General features: G+C 40.7%; 2 protein-coding genes and 1 long non-coding RNA gene across 5 annotated transcripts in view; 2 read left to right on the top strand and 1 right to left on the bottom strand.

Moving 5' to 3' along the window:
- Nucleotides 1-429: 429 nt before the first annotated feature.
- Nucleotides 430-9,587, top strand: LOC107568330 (adenylate cyclase type 1-like). Of its 2 annotated transcripts, XR_001606742.1 has the most exons (14): nt 430-633; nt 792-986; nt 2,028-2,125; nt 2,392-2,476; nt 2,961-3,050; nt 3,330-3,589; nt 4,444-4,570; nt 5,006-5,122; nt 5,203-5,349; nt 5,527-5,625; nt 5,709-5,823; nt 5,955-6,079; nt 7,086-7,545; nt 9,526-9,587. XR_001606742.1 is itself a non-coding variant. In XM_016254288.1 (13 exons), exons 1-13 carry the CDS (start codon nt 523-525, stop codon nt 7,410-7,412), a joined length of 1,896 nt encoding a protein of 631 aa, XP_016109774.1. In that variant the 5' UTR covers nt 430-522; the 3' UTR covers nt 7,413-7,730. The 2 variants fall into 2 exon arrangements, 1 of the variants encoding a protein (XP_016109774.1); XM_016254288.1 differs by lacking the exon at nt 9,526-9,587 and having other exon boundaries at nt 7,086-7,730.
- Nucleotides 2,994-19,193, bottom strand: part of LOC107568334 (uncharacterized) — a 20,370-nt gene continuing 4,170 nt past the window's right edge. Inside the window, exons 2-3 of the long non-coding RNA XR_001606743.1 lie at nt 18,668-18,670; nt 2,994-3,069 (exon numbers count right to left, since the gene is read on the bottom strand). This is a non-coding gene — a long non-coding RNA (uncharacterized lncRNA). The remainder of the gene's footprint in view (nt 3,070-18,667; nt 18,671-19,193) is intronic.
- On the top strand, nt 10,190-18,015 carry LOC107568332 (insulin-like growth factor-binding protein 1). Of its 2 annotated transcripts, XM_016254290.1 has the most exons (8): nt 11,113-11,184; nt 11,349-11,570; nt 11,917-12,166; nt 12,620-12,773; nt 14,710-15,173; nt 16,234-16,376; nt 17,169-17,297; nt 17,365-18,015. In XM_016254290.1, exons 5-8 carry the CDS (start codon nt 14,837-14,839, stop codon nt 17,482-17,484), a joined length of 729 nt encoding a protein of 242 aa, XP_016109776.1. In that variant the 5' UTR covers nt 11,113-11,184; nt 11,349-11,570; nt 11,917-12,166; nt 12,620-12,773; nt 14,710-14,836; the 3' UTR covers nt 17,485-18,015. The 2 variants fall into 2 exon arrangements, with proteins under 2 accessions (XP_016109777.1, XP_016109776.1); XM_016254291.1 differs by lacking the exons at nt 11,113-11,184; nt 11,349-11,570; nt 11,917-12,166 and adding exons at nt 10,190-10,322; nt 10,608-10,857.

Raw genomic sequence — 19,193 nt, 5'->3', positions numbered from 1 at the left:
GGACAATATTTGGCTGAGATACAACTATTTGAAAATCTGGAATCTGAGGGTGCAAAAAAATCTAAATATTGAGAAAATCATCTTTAAAGTTGTTCAGATGAAGTTCTTAGCAATGCATATTACTAATCAAACATTAAGTTTTGATATATTTACGGTAGGAGATTTACTAAATATCTTCATGGAACATGATCTTTACTTAATATCCTAATGATTTTTGGCATAAAAGAGAAATGTATAATTGTGACCCATACAATGTATTGTTGGCTATTGCTACAAATATCCCCCAGCGACTTATGACTGCTTTTATGCTCCAGGGTCACATTTGGCTTTATTATAAATTCTCCCCAAAAAGTAACTTGTCATTGTAGAATAGGCTACAGCATGAATTTATAAATGATGGCAGCGTTTTTATTGTAAATATATGCCATTGTTCAGCATGACTGACATAATTTGAGTGTTTTGTGTGTGTTTTTCCAGATTATTCCTGGTTTGATCCTGTCAGACATCAAACCTGCCAAAAAGATGAAGTTTAAGACGGTGTGTTACTTGCTGGTGCAGCTCATGCACTGCCGCAAGATGTTCAAGGCTGAGATTCCCTTCTCCAACGTCATGAACTGTGAGGATGGGGACAAGGTATGATGAGACTCTGAGAAAACACATAATGCTGAATGAATCCAGAGCGGTTTCCCTGTGTCTGCTGATACTGACGTGTCTGAGATCTGCTGTTCAGCTCATGCTGTCACTCTCACAGCCTCATCATGTGGTCATGTGATCGTGTCTGTGATTGGCAGAGGAGGGTGCTGCGCTCGGCTCCGGAGAAGCTGAGGAACCGTACCTCCACGGCGGCTAACGTGACCCAGAGCAGCCCGGGGACACGGGTCAACCGCTACATCAGCCGTCTGATCGAGGCCCGGCAGACGGAGTCCGACACGGCCGACCTGCACTACCTCACGCTCACCTACAGAGACTCGGAGCGAGAGCGCAGGGTGAGAGTCCTGTGCTGAGTTTAACCGGGAGTTACTGTGCTAAACAGGACTGGTTTTGACCCCAGTGTATGACACAGTGCTGATATGTGACCCTGGCCCACAGAACCAGTCATAAGGGTCAATTTTGTGAAATTGAGATTCATACATCATCTGAAAGCTGAACAAATAAGCTTTCCATTGATGTATGGTTTGTTAGGATAGGACAATATTTGAAAATCTGGAATCTGAGGGTGCAAAAAAATATTGAGAAAATCATCTTTAAAGTTGTTCAAATGAAGTTCTTATTATTAATCAAAAATTAAGTTTTGATGTATTTACGGTAGGAGATTTACAAAATATCTTCATGGAACATGATCTTAATATCCTAATGATTTTTGGCATAAAAGAGAAATGTATAATTGTGACCCATACAATGTATTGTTGGCTATTGCTACAAATATACCCCAGCGACTTAACACTGCTTTTGTGCTGCAGGCTCACATTTCTGTGTGCACTGTAAGCAAGTCCCTGTGATTCAAACACTGTAACAGTGTGTCCTAACGAGAATAAGATGCAGTAAGATTCTAGTGACAAGCATTTTGTCTGTCCACACTAGATGTGACAAAGAACCTGTTTACACCTGGTCATGAAAAGACCAGGTGTAAATGCCATCCGAAACTTTTCCGATCACTCAAACTACTTCAGGACGTGGTCTGAGACTCACTCCAGACGAAACTGGACAAGTGTACATTCCCTGTAGGGAACTTTCTGTACAGGTTTTTAATTGTTTTTTACAAAAACAAAACAAAACCAAAAAAAAGCAAACCTCCCTGCAACATTCTGGAAAGATTGGTTTTAGGTTACAATTAAACGAACCTATAGAGAAAGTTCCCAGAACGTTCCTATTTGACTCCCAAAAAATAACCATATGGGAATGCTGGTTTGCTGGGATGAGCGTGTGGCTTTGAGCTGAATCATGTGTATGTGATCTGCTGTGAGGTCAGAGTATTTCAGCATGTGTAAGCTGAGTGTTTGAGCGTGCTGTGTGCTGTGTTTCTGCAGTATCATCAGCTGAATGACGAGTACTTCACCGGCGCTGTGCTTCTGTCTCTCGTCCTCACGGCTCTGATCGCAATCCTCTACCTGCTCATCATTCCACAGTACGTACAGCGGAGCGTCACCCCATCACGCCGGATCCTGATCCCACGCAGAAACAGTGGCTATGTTTACATGCACCATTTTTGGTTCAATCGGACTGAATTAATTCTGACTGTTGAATCTGAATGTAGTTTTCACAGAAAGTGACTGTAGAGTTTGACTGAAATGTGGAGTCAGAGCTGAACGTGAGAGAAGCAGGCGTTCTCATCACACAGTGTTCACTCTTCTGAGCGTTCACTGTTATTTTCTCTCGTGTTGTTGTTCTCAGGGGGACGCTTGTGTTGGTGTTGCTGGTCTTCTGCATCTGTTTCCTGGTCGTGTGCATCATGTACCTGCACATCTCTAGAGTTCAGGTAAAAACTCACTCAACACCACCTTCACCAGTCCAGCTGAACCGTCGTGTGTCATCTTCAGTTTCACATCGTTTCTAACTATTTATGAGCCAGATTTACTAAACACAGATGAGAGTGGAACGTACTGCTGATAACACAGATTCATTTCCATAATGAGCAACACAATCTACTGAGAGCAGCACAAATTATTGTTGCAAATGAGCAGAGCCGATGTTAAAAGATGCTTTACTGGGTGTTAAATAACGACACAAATACCAATAAACTGAGGAAGCCTTAGTAAATCACGCTGCATGGTTGATTTAAATACTTAAATCTTTTTAGAAAGGGAAACTCCTGCATATGCATATGCAATAAGATCAGTCAAAAAATAACTGTGTGCACGTAATTTAATTTACGTTTTTTTCCAGAAGCTGACTGGTTCATATCCGTAAGCTGATCTCTCACCATTGATCTCTGTGTCTCTGTGTGTCTCTGTGTGTCTCAGTGTTTTCCAGGGTGCCTCAGCATACAGATCCGGACCGTCCTGTGTGTGTTCATAGTGCTCTTAATATACGCCGTGGCCCAGGCCTGTGTGGTAACTCACTCTTACATCACTTTACTGGAGCTGAACTTGCTGCATATCTCAGATTGATTTTGTTGCAGCCTAGAATTAAACTGCTGGTCTCGTCTGGCCAGAGGCACTATTTGCCTGTTTAATACTGTAAAGCTGTTTTGTAAAAAGCGCAATATAAATAATGGTGACTTGACTTTAGTGCTCAGGTTCAGTCAATCCAGACTGAAGAATCACAGAGATTCATAACACATGAAACATCTTTTCTTCATTAAACCCTTTCTCTCTCTCTGTGTGTGTCAGGTGGGCTGCATGCCGTGGCTCTGGCCGACTGACTCCACGCGCTCCATCGTGATCATCGACGTGTCCACAGGCCTGAACCGCACCATGGCTGAGCTGCCGTGTGAAGGAGCGCAGTACGCCTTTCTGTGCTGCATGCTGGGGACGCTGACCGTGGCGCTGTTCCTGCGAGTGTCCTGGCTGTCCAAACTCCTGCTGCTGCTGCTGCTGCTGGTGCTGTACATCACCGTGCTGGAGCTCAGCGGATTCAGACGCTCCTCGGGGTGAGAGATCACTGGATACACAGAAAAACACACAAACCATCACAACTACTGATCAATGAAAGCTAAGCTCAGAATCTTCACTACCAGTCAAAAGTTTTTGAACAGTAAGGTTAGTGAGTGAAGTGATGTGATGTGTGGCCAAGTATAGTGACCCATACACAGAATTTGGGCTCTGTATTTAAAGCACACACGCACACACACACACACAGCAGCGAACACACACACACACACACACACACACACACAGCAGCGAACACACACACACACACACACACACACCCCCGGAGCAGTAGGCGGTTCGGTTCTTGCTCAAGGGTCTCACCTCAGTCGGGGTATTGAAGGTACTTTATACTGACTCCAAGGTTTTGACACATTATACACAAGTCATTATACTTCCAGTGTATAATGTTACAAAAGCTTTTCATTTCAGATAAATGTTGATCTTTGGATCTTTCTATTCATAAAAGAATCCTGAAGAAATGTACTCAACTGTTTTGAATATTAATGATAATAATAATAAAAATGTTTCTTGAGCAGCAGATCAGCATATTATACTGATTTCTGAAGATCATGTGACACTGAAGACTGGAGGAATGATGCTGAAAATTCAGCTGCGCATCACAGAAATAAATTATATTTTAAAATTTATTCACATAGAGAGCAGTTATTTTAAATAGAAAAAATATTTCACAATATTACTGCTTTTGCTGGACTGTGGGTCAAATAAATACAGGCTTGGTGAGCAGAAGAAACATAAAAAATCTTACTGTTCAGAAACGTTTGACAGGTAGTGTACGAGCTGTCCATTAAAAGCTTGAGCTGAATCTCTGTGATGGTGTGTGTTTGGAGTGCAGGACGGTGTTGATGAGCGCTCGCGGTCTGGAGCCCGTCCTCTCTCTGCTGATGTTCTTCACCACTCTGGCCCTTCACTCCAGACAGATGGAGCTCAAGCTGCGCCTGGACTTCCTCTGGGCCACTCAGGTACAGCAGCGCATCACACACTCCTGACACTGCAGTCACAAAAACATAAAACAACAGCAACAACCTCCCACCGCTGCCATCCATTCATTCTCAGCACCGCGCATCCTCTGTAGGGTCGCTGGGACATTAAAATGTTTGAATGTTTTTGAAAGAAGCCTCTTCTGCTTATCAAGGCTGCATTTATTTGATAAAAAATGCAGTAAAAAACGGTATTATAGTTAAAACTAAAAATTAACAGGGTTGGTGTAGAGTGATAGAAAATACAGTTTGAAAAATACATTACACCTATGGAGAGTCCTCATAAACCATAAAAACTAATGTTTGTGTGTGTGTGTGTCTGCCTGTGTGTGTGTCTGTCTGTGTGTGTGTGTGTGTGTGTGTCTGTGTTTCTGTGGGTGTGTGTGTGTCTGTGTGTGTGTGTGTGTGTGTGTGCAGGCGGAGGAGGAGAGAGACGGCATGGAGAAAGTCAAACTGGACAACAAGAGGATCCTGTTCAACCTGCTGCCGGTTCATGTAGCTCAGCACTTTCTGCTGTCTAACCCCAGAAACATGGTGAGAGCTCGCCGCAGCGCTGTTTGACGGTGATGTTGTGTCATAAACACCGAGCTGACAGTGTGCTTCTGGTGTTACAGGATCTGTATTACCAGTCCTACGCTCAGGTTGGGGTGCTGTTCGCTTCCATTCCCAACTTTAATGACTTCTACATCGAGCTGGATGGAAATAACATGGGCGTCGAGTGTCTGCGGCTGCTCAACGAGATCATCGCCGACTTCGACGAGGTCATTTCTTAACATTAAGCAGAAAATATAAAAATATAATCTTATTCAAAACATTAAAAATTATAATAGTATCTCAATTATGTTAAAATGACACTGTTTCAGTTAATGATTCTTTTATCTCAAGCAATGACAATCCAAGCTGAATCCATTCCATTTTGTATTTCTACCATTTTGCAGCTGATGGATAAAGAGTGTTATAAAGACATTGAGAAGATCAAGACCATCGGCAGCACGTACATGGCAGCGGTGGGTTTGGTGCCCACCATCGGAACCAAGGTCACTGATTCAGCCACACTGGACATGATGCAGAGTAATACTTACAGAGCATCTGTGAACAGCGTTCGCTTACTCCTTTACAGGCAAAGAGATCCCCTGCGGAGCACCTGAGCACCATCGCAGACTTCGCCATCGAGATGTTTGACGTTCTGGATGAAATCAACTATCAGTCTTATAACGACTTCGTCTTGAGAGTGGGTACGTCTTCACACGTGCTGTGTTTGACTCTGGTCCTTTAGCAAATCTGTACCTTTAGCTCTGTGTCATCTCGTCCTCATTCTCAGTGAATGTTCTGGATGTTCTCTGATGGTTTATGTGTGAATGCTCAGGTATTAATGTGGGTCCGGTGGTGGCCGGGGTCATCGGGGCCCGCCGGCCGCAGTATGATATCTGGGGAAACACGGTGAACGTGGCCAGCCGCATGGACAGCACCGGAGTGCCTGGGAAGATACAGGTACAACATTCACTCGAAATATAATTCTGTGACTGTGTGAATATCACAATAATGCATGCATTCTCTGAATATCATGCAAGTGATTGCTTGAGCAGTGAATGGGAGAGTACCACAAATATATATTTTTGCATTCCCATTTGCTGAAATAGCAAAGGAAATAATCCACGATAGTGTTTTCACGACTTTTAATCAAAGGAAAAAAATTGAGAGAGACTGATAACGGCAGTCAGAAGAGAGAACGATGTCAAGTTTACCGTCCCTCCCGTAGAAACACCCTCGCATTAGCCTTAACTGTTTTTTTGTAATTTGATATAATACAAAGAATAGTGTTATAAATGTACATGCATTTAAAAAAAATACAAATATGAAATACTTTCGAGGATTTATGATGCTGATGACCGTTAAACGCGTCGTCACAGTGTTGTGGAAAGGGTCCGTTGAAATAAGACCACATTAATTATAAATAAACTCAAATATCTGAGTTAGTGTAAGTTTTTGTCATAGTAGCAAATGTAGTTATTCAGGTTCACTTAAATTGTTTACTTGCATTTACTCTATATTTACATGTGTATTTATATGGTGTGCTGTATTTTAAGTGCACAGATGTTTCACCAAAAACTAGTTTTAGAGTGGATATGATATATGATACACGTCTGTATGGGCGAATTTAACAAAAAAACAAAAAATGTTTTATCAGATGTATTTTTAATTACATGCATATACTGTATCTTGTAGCATAGGCTGTACCTTCTTTCATTTGTGATGATTTAGCAATTGATAACACTAACAACTTCAATCAAATGTACATAGATATTACAGTAGTGAGACTTTGTGCTAATAATGTCATGATAAAACAATCTTTATGGTTCTGAACTGGCTTTATTTCTTTATGCTACATAACTGTGTATAACCCACAGTACATGTTTTGGACCTCCATAATGACACATGCATGCACAAATAAATGTGTGTGTACAGTATATTGATTTGAGCATGGCTGATCTTCCAGGTGACGGAGGAAGCGAACCGTCTGCTTCAGAGCGACTATGATCTGGTGTGCCGTGGCAATGTCAGCGTGAAGGGCAAAGGTCAGATGCTCACATATTTCCTGGAGGGTAAAGCGCAGGATCCGGGGAGCCGAGCGCTGCATCACACCGGCGTCCTGGAGCGCAGGGTTCACGCTATCGCCCGCTCCAGCAGCACACACACCAAAGCCGGCAGCACCGCATCCATGGCCTCGGGGCTCGCCGCCCGGGTCGCTCAGGGCTCGCGGAGCACCGCCGCTAACGTGCCTACGCTAGGAGAAGAGCAGGAGGTCAAAGGGGGGGAGATGTAGGACCAATCGCACACTACAGTATGAAAGAATGAACCGTCTTCCCTTTATTCACCTTCTCTGCTCCAGCTGTGAACGGATCTTCACTGCACGCTCCTTCAGAGACATCACATCAGTTCCTCCTGGATGAACTCAGGTCCTGTCCTGCATTTCTTTCCCTCGTGAATCATGAAATTACTGGTGTGTCTGTGAAAGCCGGTTCAAGTCGACATCCATGGATTCCCAAAGGATTCTGTCTCGCTGCAGGAACACCCAGACACTTCCATAATGTACTTAAAGTGCTCATTTTGTACTTAATATACTAAAAATGATTCTTTAGATAAACATAAGATCATCTAAGTGTACTCAACTGTGCTATTTTGGGACACCTTGACTATATGAAATAAACTGTGCTTTTAACATACTGTCTTTGTATTTAAAAAACGTATTTATTTACCACTTGTAGTACACTTGAACCATCTTTCATACACTAGTACACTCAAGTGTACTACAAGCGCTGACTAAATACAGTATTTTAAATACAGAGATAGTATGTTAAAAGCACATTTTAGTTCATATTCACAGTGTCCCAAAATATCACAGTTGAGTACACTTAGATGTTCTTAAGTTTATCTAAAGAATCATTTTTGGTATATTAAGTACAAAATGAGTGCGCAAAAATAGAGCATCTTAAGTACATTATGGAAGTGTACTTTTTTTTTAAACCTGGGCAGTCAGAGCCTTGAATGATCTTCTGCAATGCGTCATTTCTCAGTTTTTATGCCAACTTCTTTTATGAGCTGTACATAGTAGAAGTTCTTACAATCAGAGTTGTGTATTTTTTGTATTAAACTCTCCAGTGCATTTGAATGAATGTGGCACGTTTATGATATATATAGAGCAGCAATAGCAGCAGTACGTGCTCTGCATCAGTGCACTAGATTGTGATTCTCACACACTCCTTCATCTTCATCATGTTGCTAAAGTTTGAGACTGGAGAAATCAAAGATCTCCGATGTTTCTATCTTGAAGACACATTTACAGCTGCAAATAATGTAATAATAAGCTGTAATAATATCATAAAAATCAAGTTATGTGACACTTCCAAAGCCTTACACCAGGACACAGAATGATTATATATCAGTACACACTGTTTCAAAGCAGCATGTGTGTACATAGAACAAGAGAAATCAGGGAGTTTGATAACAGCTTCATCATCATCATCCTCAGCTGCAGTCACACTGATAGACTGTTCTGAGACTATACACTACAATCTGATATTAATATTCATACATACAGTGGAGTCCAAATCATCTGACACTGCACTAAAAAGCTTCAGTTTCACATTCTCATGATTGAATGTAATTTTTTATTACAAATTGCATTAGTAGAACAAATAGAGTGAGGTGTAGTTACTGGAGTGAAAAAAAAAATGAATGTGAAAGTGTCACATGATCAGTGACACGCGTTTACTTACGGTAATGGAGCGTTTGTTATCTGTTGTTTACCAATGCTCTCAAAATGTTAGCAGAAAAACATTATTTATACATCATTCATGTAATGTTTTATTTCTGAACCATTTTAATCGTTCATCTAATGTTTTTTAAATGTCACCACTAACTACTCAAAACATCCAAAGAACATTCAAAAATAACATTCCCATAATGTTTGCAAAATTATCAAATGCAGTGTTTCCTTAATGTTTGTATAGCCTATACATTATATATATATATATATATACCCCCACTTTGAACATTCATAGAACGTTCAGAAATATTGTTTTCATAATTTAATGGGAATGTTAGCAAAACATTTGCAGAGCATATTTTTGTCAGCTGGCTATTTATTAAATGTCATAACTTAGTTTAAATTATGTTTCTTTCCAGATTTAAACTATATTTTGTATCTTGGATTGTCAGTGTGGTGTCAGGCATTTGGACCCCACTGTGTGTGTGTATGTTGTGATAAAGTGTGTGATTAGCAGGGACAAACCTCCACATGCTGAATATGTGCCAATTAAATGAAATCTCAATCTGAAGTGTAATGATTGGACATGATTTTGTCATCAGCATTCACTGTAATAATATCAGTGTGATATTCACATGACTGGAACTATTAAATACTCTGTTTTACACAGGAAGAGAACTACGTGCACAAGAGGTCTTCACTCATGAATGTGTGACGTGTTACTGAGGCTTATGACTGAGCGAGGCGGGTGGTTTGATGTTAAAGAGGTCAGTTATGTGTAGTCTATGTGGGCACAAGGGTACAGTGATCATCTACTGACACGGAGGTCAACAACAATTGAAGTACAACTGTTCTCAACGGTTGACTATTATTTTGTTTTTAGATGTGCTGCCTCAAAGACTCAGCTCGGGGGGGACTAGGGAGTGCTGGGATATGAGCCCAACAGTCTGGTATTGTCTTTCTATGGTGGTTTGTTGGGTTTGATCAGTTCTGTTTTTTCCCCCTAGTTCCTGTGTTTTATATCTGATGGTGATGATGAGGATGATGATGACATTTATTGTTGAAATATATATCTGCATTTGGATCCTCTCTTGTTGTCTGAGTACACACACACACACACACACACACACACACACACACACACACACACACACACACACACACACGCACACACACACACAAACTCACACACACTCACACACAAACTCACACACACACACACAGCGTATAGATCTCTGTAGACTGGTGTGTGTTTACAAGCACAAAACTCATTCTCTGATTCTGTACACTTATTCTGATTCGGTTTGTGAGGAGAAACAGTGACTTTTTGTAGCAGGTGAGATGGGTAACCTACAGGACGTGTGATACAGTTATATCGAGGATCTGTGTGGCCTGTTGGGAAAGTATCTCTGGATTATCCCAACTATTTCTTTTAGACAGAAGCAAGATTAAACAAAGAGCAAACTGGTCAGTGACTTCTAAAAGTCTCCATGCTAAAACGACAACCTTTCATGTGCCAAGTTCTTAGAAATGCACTTTTTGTTGTCATGAGGTTTTGAAACGCTTAAATTATAATGGCTCTTTTCTTTCAAATCGCTTTTTGTGTATGCTTTGTTTTATGCATCTTTAAGTAGTTGCAGCACTTTTTAAAAAAAAATTTAATTAAGCAGTGAAGCAGTTTTGATCAAATATTTTTTCAAGAATTAAAAATAAATTATGCCAAATACTTTGACTATCCATACGTTCTTTTAGATCAAAGCATCCATTCAGTGGCTGAAGGGCGTTCTTGTTGAAGAACAGACTTGCTGTGTTCTTCATGAGTTCCTTACACACCATCTCAGAGCTCGCGGAGCCTGATGAGTCTCTGGAGCTTGCGTCTGGAGCTCAGAGCATCCCTCAGACCAGCAAAGACTGGAGTTTAACCCTCAAAGAGCTTCGGGTGCCTACTAGCCACCATGATAGACAGACAACTAAACGGACAAGCAAGTCACCGTCTCATAAGGTGCAAGTGTTTCCAACCAACTGCGTTAGCATTCATATAGAAGCACACTTAACCCAATCTCAGGTTAATTGAGTCATTGGATACCATCCTTCCACATTCATAATGAAAACATGATTACACTAAGTCAGTGGTTTTTAATCCTGGTCCTGGGGAGCCCCGCTCTGGACATTTGTCTCCCTTATTTGACACACTCAGTTCAGTTCCTGGAGTCTCTCCTAACGAGCTGATGATCTAAATCAGGTGTGTCATATAAGGCAGACATGCAACATGTGCAGAGACATGGGTTCCTAGGAACAGAGCTAAGAACCACTGCACTAAATAGTTTCAGTAATGAATCATGCTGTGATGTTGCAGATATTTAATTAGATTCTGCATGCATTATTAAATTTGAAATAAATACTGAATAAAAGGCTATTTGTAAATGTATCTTGTATCAGTCATTAAAAACATATACACAATACTGACTCACCTGTGTGTTTTCATTCATCCAGGCCAGTGGATGCGGTGTTTCTTCTTCTTCGCTCTGCATCTGATGATGTCCACAGGTGACCACGATCACCAGGTGAAGTGTGTTTGTAGCAGGTGAGATGGGTAACCTACAGGACGTGTGATACAGTTATATCGAGGATCTGTGTGGCCTGTTGGGAAAGTATCTCTGGATTATCCCAACTATTTCTTCTAGACAGAAGCAAGATTAAACAAAGAGCAAACCGGTCAGTGACTTCTAAAAGTCTCCATGCTAAAACGACAACCTTTCATGTGCCAAGTTCTTAGAAATGCACTTTTTGTTGTCATGAGGTTTTGAAACGCTTTTATACAATTTTTAAGAGAATGTTGCACTTGAGCAGCTGCACAACAATCTTAACTGAGCTAAATTATAATGGCTCTTTTCTTTCAAATCCCTTTTTGTGTATGCAGTGTTTTATGCATCTTTAAGTAGTTGCAGCACTTTTTTAAAAAAATTTTAATTAAGCAGTGAAGCAGTTTTGATCAAATATTTTTTTCAAGAATTAAAAATAAATTATACCAAATACTTTGACTATCCATACGTTCTTTTAGATCAAAGCATCCATTCAGTGGCTGAAGGGCGTTCTTGTTGAAGAACAGACTTGCTGTGTTCTTCATGAGTTCCTTACACACCATCTCAGAGCTCGCGGAGCCTGATGAGTCTCTGGAGCTTGCGTCTGGAGCTCAGAGCATCCCTCAGACCAGCAAAGACTGGAGTTTAACCCTCAAAGAGCTTCGGGTACCTACTAGCCACCATGATAGACAGACAACTAAACGGACAAGCAAGTCACCGTCTCATAAGGTGCAAGTGTTTCCAACCAACTGCGTTAGCATTCATATAGAAGCACACTTAACCCAACGGGTCGACTGCATCCACCTCTCAGGGTTAAACTGCTAAGTTAATGTATAGACCGTACAGAAATATCTAGCTAATAACTCATATCCAAATGTTGTGAGGAATATTTTTAAACGTTTCTAAAACACTAAAATGTCCAGTTTTCTTGTTGTGATTATAAACACTATGTAAAGGTTACAAAACATTTGAAAAACAAATGTTATACTAATTTAATTATTTTTTTAGCAAATGCACTTGTATTTTACATTTAAAAGCAAAAATAACGTAAAAGTTTAAATGCATGTAAATTAGAAATCAACATGTTTCAATGGCATGTTTTTATTTCTTCTGCTCTTGTGATATCATGGCGTTGTCATTACAGGCCTGGTTTGGGAATCACTGGTTTAGTCTGTGTTTCAGCAGGTGAATCTGCCGCAGTGGCTGGTGAATCTGATGCGAGACATCGAGGAGGCCACGACACATGAGCTCACCATTGAATGAAGATCCCTCAGACCGTGAGCTTTAACAGCCAACACATCTTCTGCTGAGCATTTCACCTCTCTTCACACCCGAGGTCATCATTTGTGTTTGTAATATTTAAATTAATTTTTTTCTGAAGTTTAATTCTCCATCTCTAGTGTACTGTTTTCGTTCTTCTTGCACAATCTATGACTGGACTTGTGTGTGTGTGTGTGGGTGGGATGTAAATGATTTGCTCGTGGCGTGTGTGAGTATAGGCACTGATGGACCTACAGCAATCCTGAAGAACATCAGCCGTGTTTGTTCAAGCACACAAACAAAGCTTGAACTCATAAGATGTGCTCCCCATTAAAGCTCGATTCAATTATTAATGCTACTGGAATCACAAATCTGTAGCGTCTGATGTCTTGAACTATTGGTTGACCTCATGCAAGAGATCTTAGTGTCCACCGTTGGACTAATACTACACCAGGAGCTCTTAATTACTGCACAGGCACCTCATGACAAACATGTTATGATGGCTGAAGACCTCAGATTAACCCGTCCTGTTATGCAATGACCATATGACCTTGTTTTTGTGACCCAACTCAAAGTGTGGTCAAAAACACATTGAGATATGCTCGCACAACTCCTGTTGTGTGACAGGCAAATGTGTGTTTACATGCTACGTTATTGATATACATGCTCAGAAATGAGACGACAAAAGCTGTCACTGGGGTGGTACCTTTTCAAAAGATGCAGCTTTGTACCGTATTTACCCCATAATACAGTAGTCAACATTTGAAGAGGATCAAAACCTTTCATCAAAGTTGTCCTAAAACCAAAATGTGTTCTTGTGTTAGGACAACCTTGATTTTTTTTTTTTGACCCACTTCAAATGTTGACTAGTGTAGTTGCATTTTAGCACTTGAAGTGTGTGTATTAGTACCTAAATGATGCATATTAGTACCATTTGAAAGGGTGCCATCCTAGTGACAGCTTTTGTATGTTTTTTTTTTTTTTTTTGAGAGTGTGATGTTGGACTCGACCAATGGCATGTGTTGGGGGCGTGGTTATCTCTTTATTATTATGAGTGATCCAAACTCAAAAGCTCTTTTTTTCTTTCTCCAGAGGAACCATGCAAAGATCCCTGTGAGGGGGTGATCTCAGGGACACCCATTCTAGCGTCTTCTCTTCCCATCTTCTGTGTGCATGTGACATTTGGGACAGAGATTAAACCCACTAACCCAGAGCTCTATCCAACCACAAAGTCGCAGCGCAGCAGGGCCCTGACTCACCTCTGTCATACACACATACACACACATGAATTCACACTTCCCGCCAACACACGGCCATCTGCTGCCTGAACACATTCCCCTCATGGTGTTCCTGCAGCACGTACGACTGGATCCTGCAGTCTGGCTTTTAACATGAAGATAAACAAATCTGAGCAGCGTATGAGCGGCAGGATGAAAGGCCTGTCTATTTAACAAGTTAATTTAGTGTGATTAACAATAATGAAAAAGGAAAAACATGCTTTCTTGCAATTAATCATGGCCCCTGACATGTTGGTGAATTTTGTAATGTAAATAAGGAGATTTCCTACTATCTGAGCAATTGCGAGTTTGCAGTCCTGTAACCACTTGTGATAACACACAAAAAAGCAAAAAAACGGCTTTCAAATATACTTCAAATTGCAATCTCACTACAAACATGACATCTTGAGCTGAATGCACTTTTTTTTCAAGATTTTTCAAGCTCGCTAAATTTGGGTTCAATCCAATTTTGCATTAATGCATTAAATTGATCAAAACTGAAGCAGAAAGCATTTATATACAAAAGATATGCATTTCAAATAGCTTTTTTTTTTTTTTTTTTTTTTTTTTTTTTTGAGAGTGCAGATGATAAACGGCAGCATCATGAACCTGTTTCTGGTGAAACGGGTCACAGATGTTGCGTCGCCCCATATTGCACACTTCGTCCTAGAGTAAATATTGACATCTGCGCAACCAGAGCAAACCTGTGCACTGAAAACAGCGTAATTAATACAGGCGAGCGGCGTGTCAATGATTGACTCCTCTGAGGTCATGTCACGGTATAAAACACGGCACACACGCACAGAGAGCAGATCTGACATACAGCAGCAGATATTGGCTTCAGCACATCTCTGGTTCTGCAATGAGAAGGCCTTGTGTGTTGGTGTTGTTGGTGAGCGTCCTCGTCTGTCCGGCGGATCTTTCTCCGGTGATCAGGCCTGAACCCATCCGCTGCGCTCCATGCTCTCAGGAGCAGCTGGACTCCTGCCCCGCCGTGTCCTCGGACTGTCCGGAGGTGCTGCGAGAGCCGGGCTGCGGATGCTGCATGTCCTGCGCGCTGAAGAAAGGAGAGTCCTGCGGTGTTTATACGGCTCACTGCGGTGCCGGCCTGCGCTGCGTCCCGAGACCCAGCGACCCGCGGCCGCTGCACGCTCTGACCCGCGGACACGCCGTCTGCACTGAGGACGACCGCACAGAAGGTGTGTTTCTCATCAGTCAGGACGTTTACATGGAAAACAATATTCAAGACAATACTCTGAATAAGAATCTACCGTGCAAACAAACTTCTGATTAACTTAATCCGGCTTAAATCATACTCGAAGTAAACACAAATCAGATTAAGACATGTGGAATACTCCTATTTCAGTCGCATTATTGAAGTGCAGTATAGACATGTACACACCTTAATCACACTATTACCGGCGTGTAAGATTTTCACCACATTTTGTGACCGCATACACACGTGGCAGTGCTCAACCGTTTGATGGCAAACAAAACCTCATAGCTTCAACAACGCCGTCGTCTGTTTGCACGTATGTGTCCCTGCAGCACAAAAGCAGTGTTGAGTCGCTGGGGGATATTTGTAGCAATAGCCAACAATACATTGTATGGGTCACAATTATACATTTCTCTTTTATGCCAAAAATCATTAGGATATTAAGTAAAGATCATGTTCCGTGAAGATATTTAGTAAATCTCCTACCGTAAATATATCAAAACTTAATGTTTGATTAGTGATATGCATTGCTAAGAACTTCATTTGAACAACTTTAAAGATGATTTTCTCAATATTTAGATTTTTTTGCACCCTCAGATTCCAGATTTTCAAATATTATCCTATCCTAACAAACCATACATCAGTGGAAAGATGATTTATTCAGCTTTCAGATGTATAAATCTTATGACTGGTTTTGTGTTCCAGGGTCACAGATATATTTTTTGGGTTCCCATTTGCTCAAATATCAAAAGAAAAACGATAGTTTTCACAACTTTCAATCAAAGGAAAAAAATTGAGAGAAACTGATAACGGCAGTCAGAATTGTCAAATTTACCGTCCCTCCCACAGACTCTGCATTAGAAACACCCTCGCATTAGCCTTAACTAGTTTTTTTGTAATTTGATACAATACAAAGTATAGCGTTATAGTAAACGTACGTCCTTTTTTAATCCAAATATAAAAAATTGAGGATTTACGGTGCTGATGACCATTGAAACGAAAAAAAGTGGTCATTGGTCACAGGACTCCTGTTTTGTTTCTAGATGACCCGGACATCACGTCTGACCAGGGCTCCCTGCAGCACCTGCTGAGCCTCAACCGGCCGCTGGACCCGCGGGACGCAGCGGAGGCACAGGAGAGCATCAAGGCCAAAGTCAACGCCATCCGCAAGAAACTGATCCAACAGGTACTGAACCCTGCTTCAGGAGAGAGCCTCACATTCACTGGCGGAAGCGGTTTCTGAATTGTATATAAAATGTTCATCCATTTGAATTACACTGTTTTAACATACACTAATGAACTTAAATGTTGCATATTTGTCACAGGGTTACTACAGTTAAACTACAACTATATGATTTTTTTCCACTTTAAATAAAATGTTATTTAAAATGTACTTGATGTACTAAAATAACAAACTTAAACGGAAATAAAAATTAATAGAAACTATATAGACACTTTAAAACAACAAAATTACTTTAACATCAATTTATTTTAAAATATTTTTTAAAAATCGAATTCAAATATATTAAAAAATATTTATCTATAGTTATATACTAGCAACACTGTTTTGTCAGTCATACAAAAAAAAAAGATGGCATAGTTTATTAATTTAACCTATTTGATTTTTTTTTTTAAATCATATTTTCAAAATTAATTTATTATGTTAAGAATCAACATAAATGTTCGTTGTGATGTCAATTAGCTATAATGTATGAGATGGAAACAAATTGGATTTATTGATGATAAATACATAAACCTGGTTATTGTGTATTTAAGACAATTCAGTTAATTAGTACTATTACAGAAATCAGTGCTGAATAAATAATTCTGTGTTAATCCAAATGGATGGATATGTAATTCAGATACACAGATCTTAAGTTTTGGCCTGATATATTTAAGTGTACTTGTCACTTGTGTTCCGCCAGTTGTTCCCAGGTTTGTATGTTTGGTTGACCCATGGCGTGTTTCTGTGATTTAGGGTCCGTGTCACACGGAGCTGCATGCGTCTCTGGATCTGATCACTGAATCGCAGCAGACGTTAGGAGAGAAGTTCACCAGCTTTTACCTGCCCAACTGTGACAAGCACGGATTCTACAAGGCCAAACAGGTGCGTGTCTGTCCCGACCGACCCAACCTGCCCTGAAACGGCACACTAACTCTTCTCTGTCTGTCAGTGTGAGACGTCTCTGGAGGGCCAGCCTCCCCGCTGCTGGTGTGTGTCGTCCTGGAACGGGAAGAGAATCGGTGAGGCTCTGGCGTCTGATTCTCCGTGTCCTCAGGAGCTCACGCACTGAACCAGAGCTGCAGATCACTTCACTTATGTACCATATTTATTCTTATGTATATGGCTCTTATGTGGTTAATATTTATGAACTAGTTTTTGACAGAATTCTACCAGAATGAATGAAACGCACTCGAGAACATGGTGTTTTACGCTCCACAATGACACAACAGTACAATATTTTATGACAAGTCTGTGATTCTGTCTCGGTCTTTGTTGGCTGTGGTTCTTCCTGACCACTTTAATTCAGTATAACCATTTTTGCACCGCAAATGTCCAAGGTGAACCTGTTTGGACACTGATAGTCTGTAAACCGTTTCATGTGTTTGTTTTCTGTAAGCTCAGTTTTAATTGCTATTTTATTTGATTATGTATTTAAAACAGATGTCTACCTCACATTAGACATGACGTCTTTATGGACTCCCTGAATGCATTTAAGAGTGCTGCTCTATTTATTCTGAAACCATTATTTTATTGGATGTAAATGTAATGTGTGTGTGTGTGTGTGTGTGTGTGTGTATAACCTCATGAATTTTTCAATAAATTGAGATTGTACAGATTGCAAAGGATTTTTAAGCTGTTGAACAATTTTGAACATTGTGCAGGATACCTCATAAGACCGAGAACACAAAGATCGCTGGATGAGGTGATATTACCTACAACCCTAGTGTGATCTCTAGTTATCTTGACATCCTGAGGTAGAAACAGAAAAGCAAATGGAGAATAATTAGTGTAGCTGATGCTTATAACAGTTCAAGCTAAACAGTCATGTGCATGCAGTGAGTTAATAAAATTAAAGGTGACCATGACATTTTGGTCATTGTGATGAACTTGCAGAGTTATATGTTAGCTGGAAAAGCTGCTCAATGTGACCAAGTTTCTGGATGTTTTGATCCGCTGAAGTATGCATTACCAAGGCTTCTGTTAACTAATCCTGAAGTTAATTTGCTGTGGCATAAAGATTTATGATGACGAGGGATTTGTGCAGAGAAAGGTCTGAAAGGTCCTGAATACTGCAGAGGGAGGCATATTATGGGACGAGTGTCTGAAAGCAGCCCACTCCTGTCATTAAAGATGGAAAAACATAATTATCTTCATTAAACCGGGTCCTTGGAGCTGGGTTTGGTCAGGCTCAGGATGTTTACTAATGTTATCACCCAACGCTGTCCTGTTTCTCTGGAGGTTGACTAGAAGACCTGCTAACCCTCACGGTCTCTCCACTCTGTTCCTCATAGTCACTTGTTAGCAATATTATTACTTAAAGAAGATGAAGAGGCATTATAGGTCAGTTTCTTTCTCATTATTTTTGCTGAGAAATGAAAAGCAATAAAGGTAGATCTTTGCCCAGCCTCTTTTGATCTCTATTTCTCTCTCTCTCTCACACACTCTCACACACACACACTCACTCACTCACTCTCTCACACACACACTCACTCTCACACACTCACACACTCTCTCACACACACTCACACACTCACTCTCTCACACACACACTCACTCTCACACACACACACTCACACACTCTCTCACACACACACACTCACTCACTCACTCTCTCACACACATACACACTCACACACTCTCATACACACACACACACACACACAAACAAACACACACACTCACTCACTCACTCTCTCACACACACACACACTCACACTCACACACTCTCATACACACCCTCACACACACACTCACTCTCTCACTCACTCTCTCACACAC

The sequence above is a fragment of the Sinocyclocheilus grahami genome, unplaced genomic scaffold (genome assembly GCF_001515645.1).
Source record: "Sinocyclocheilus grahami isolate Dianchi unplaced genomic scaffold, SAMN03320097.WGS_v1.1 scaffold1235.1, whole genome shotgun sequence".
Lineage (NCBI taxonomy): Eukaryota > Metazoa > Chordata > Actinopteri > Cypriniformes > Cyprinidae > Sinocyclocheilus > Sinocyclocheilus grahami.
This window is presented reverse-complemented; position numbering and strand designations above follow the sequence as displayed.

Coding starts and splice junctions, on each gene's coding strand:
- LOC107568330 (XM_016254288.1), top strand. CDS start 523: ATGAAGTTTAAGACGGTGTGTTACTTGCTGGTGCAGCTCATGCACTGC. Junction 3,590..4,443: donor GGATTCAGACGCTCCTCGGG/GTGAGAGATCAC, acceptor TTTGGAGTGCAG/GACGGTGTTGATGAGCGCTC. Junction 4,571..5,005: donor ACTTCCTCTGGGCCACTCAG/GTACAGCAGCGC, acceptor GTGTGTGTGCAG/GCGGAGGAGGAGAGAGACGG.
- LOC107568332 (XM_016254291.1), top strand. CDS start 14,837: ATGAGAAGGCCTTGTGTGTTGGTGTTGTTGGTGAGCGTCCTCGTCTGT. Junction 16,377..17,168: donor GCAAGAAACTGATCCAACAG/GTACTGAACCCT, acceptor TCTGTGATTTAG/GGTCCGTGTCACACGGAGCT. Junction 17,298..17,364: donor GATTCTACAAGGCCAAACAG/GTGCGTGTCTGT, acceptor TCTGTCTGTCAG/TGTGAGACGTCTCTGGAGGG.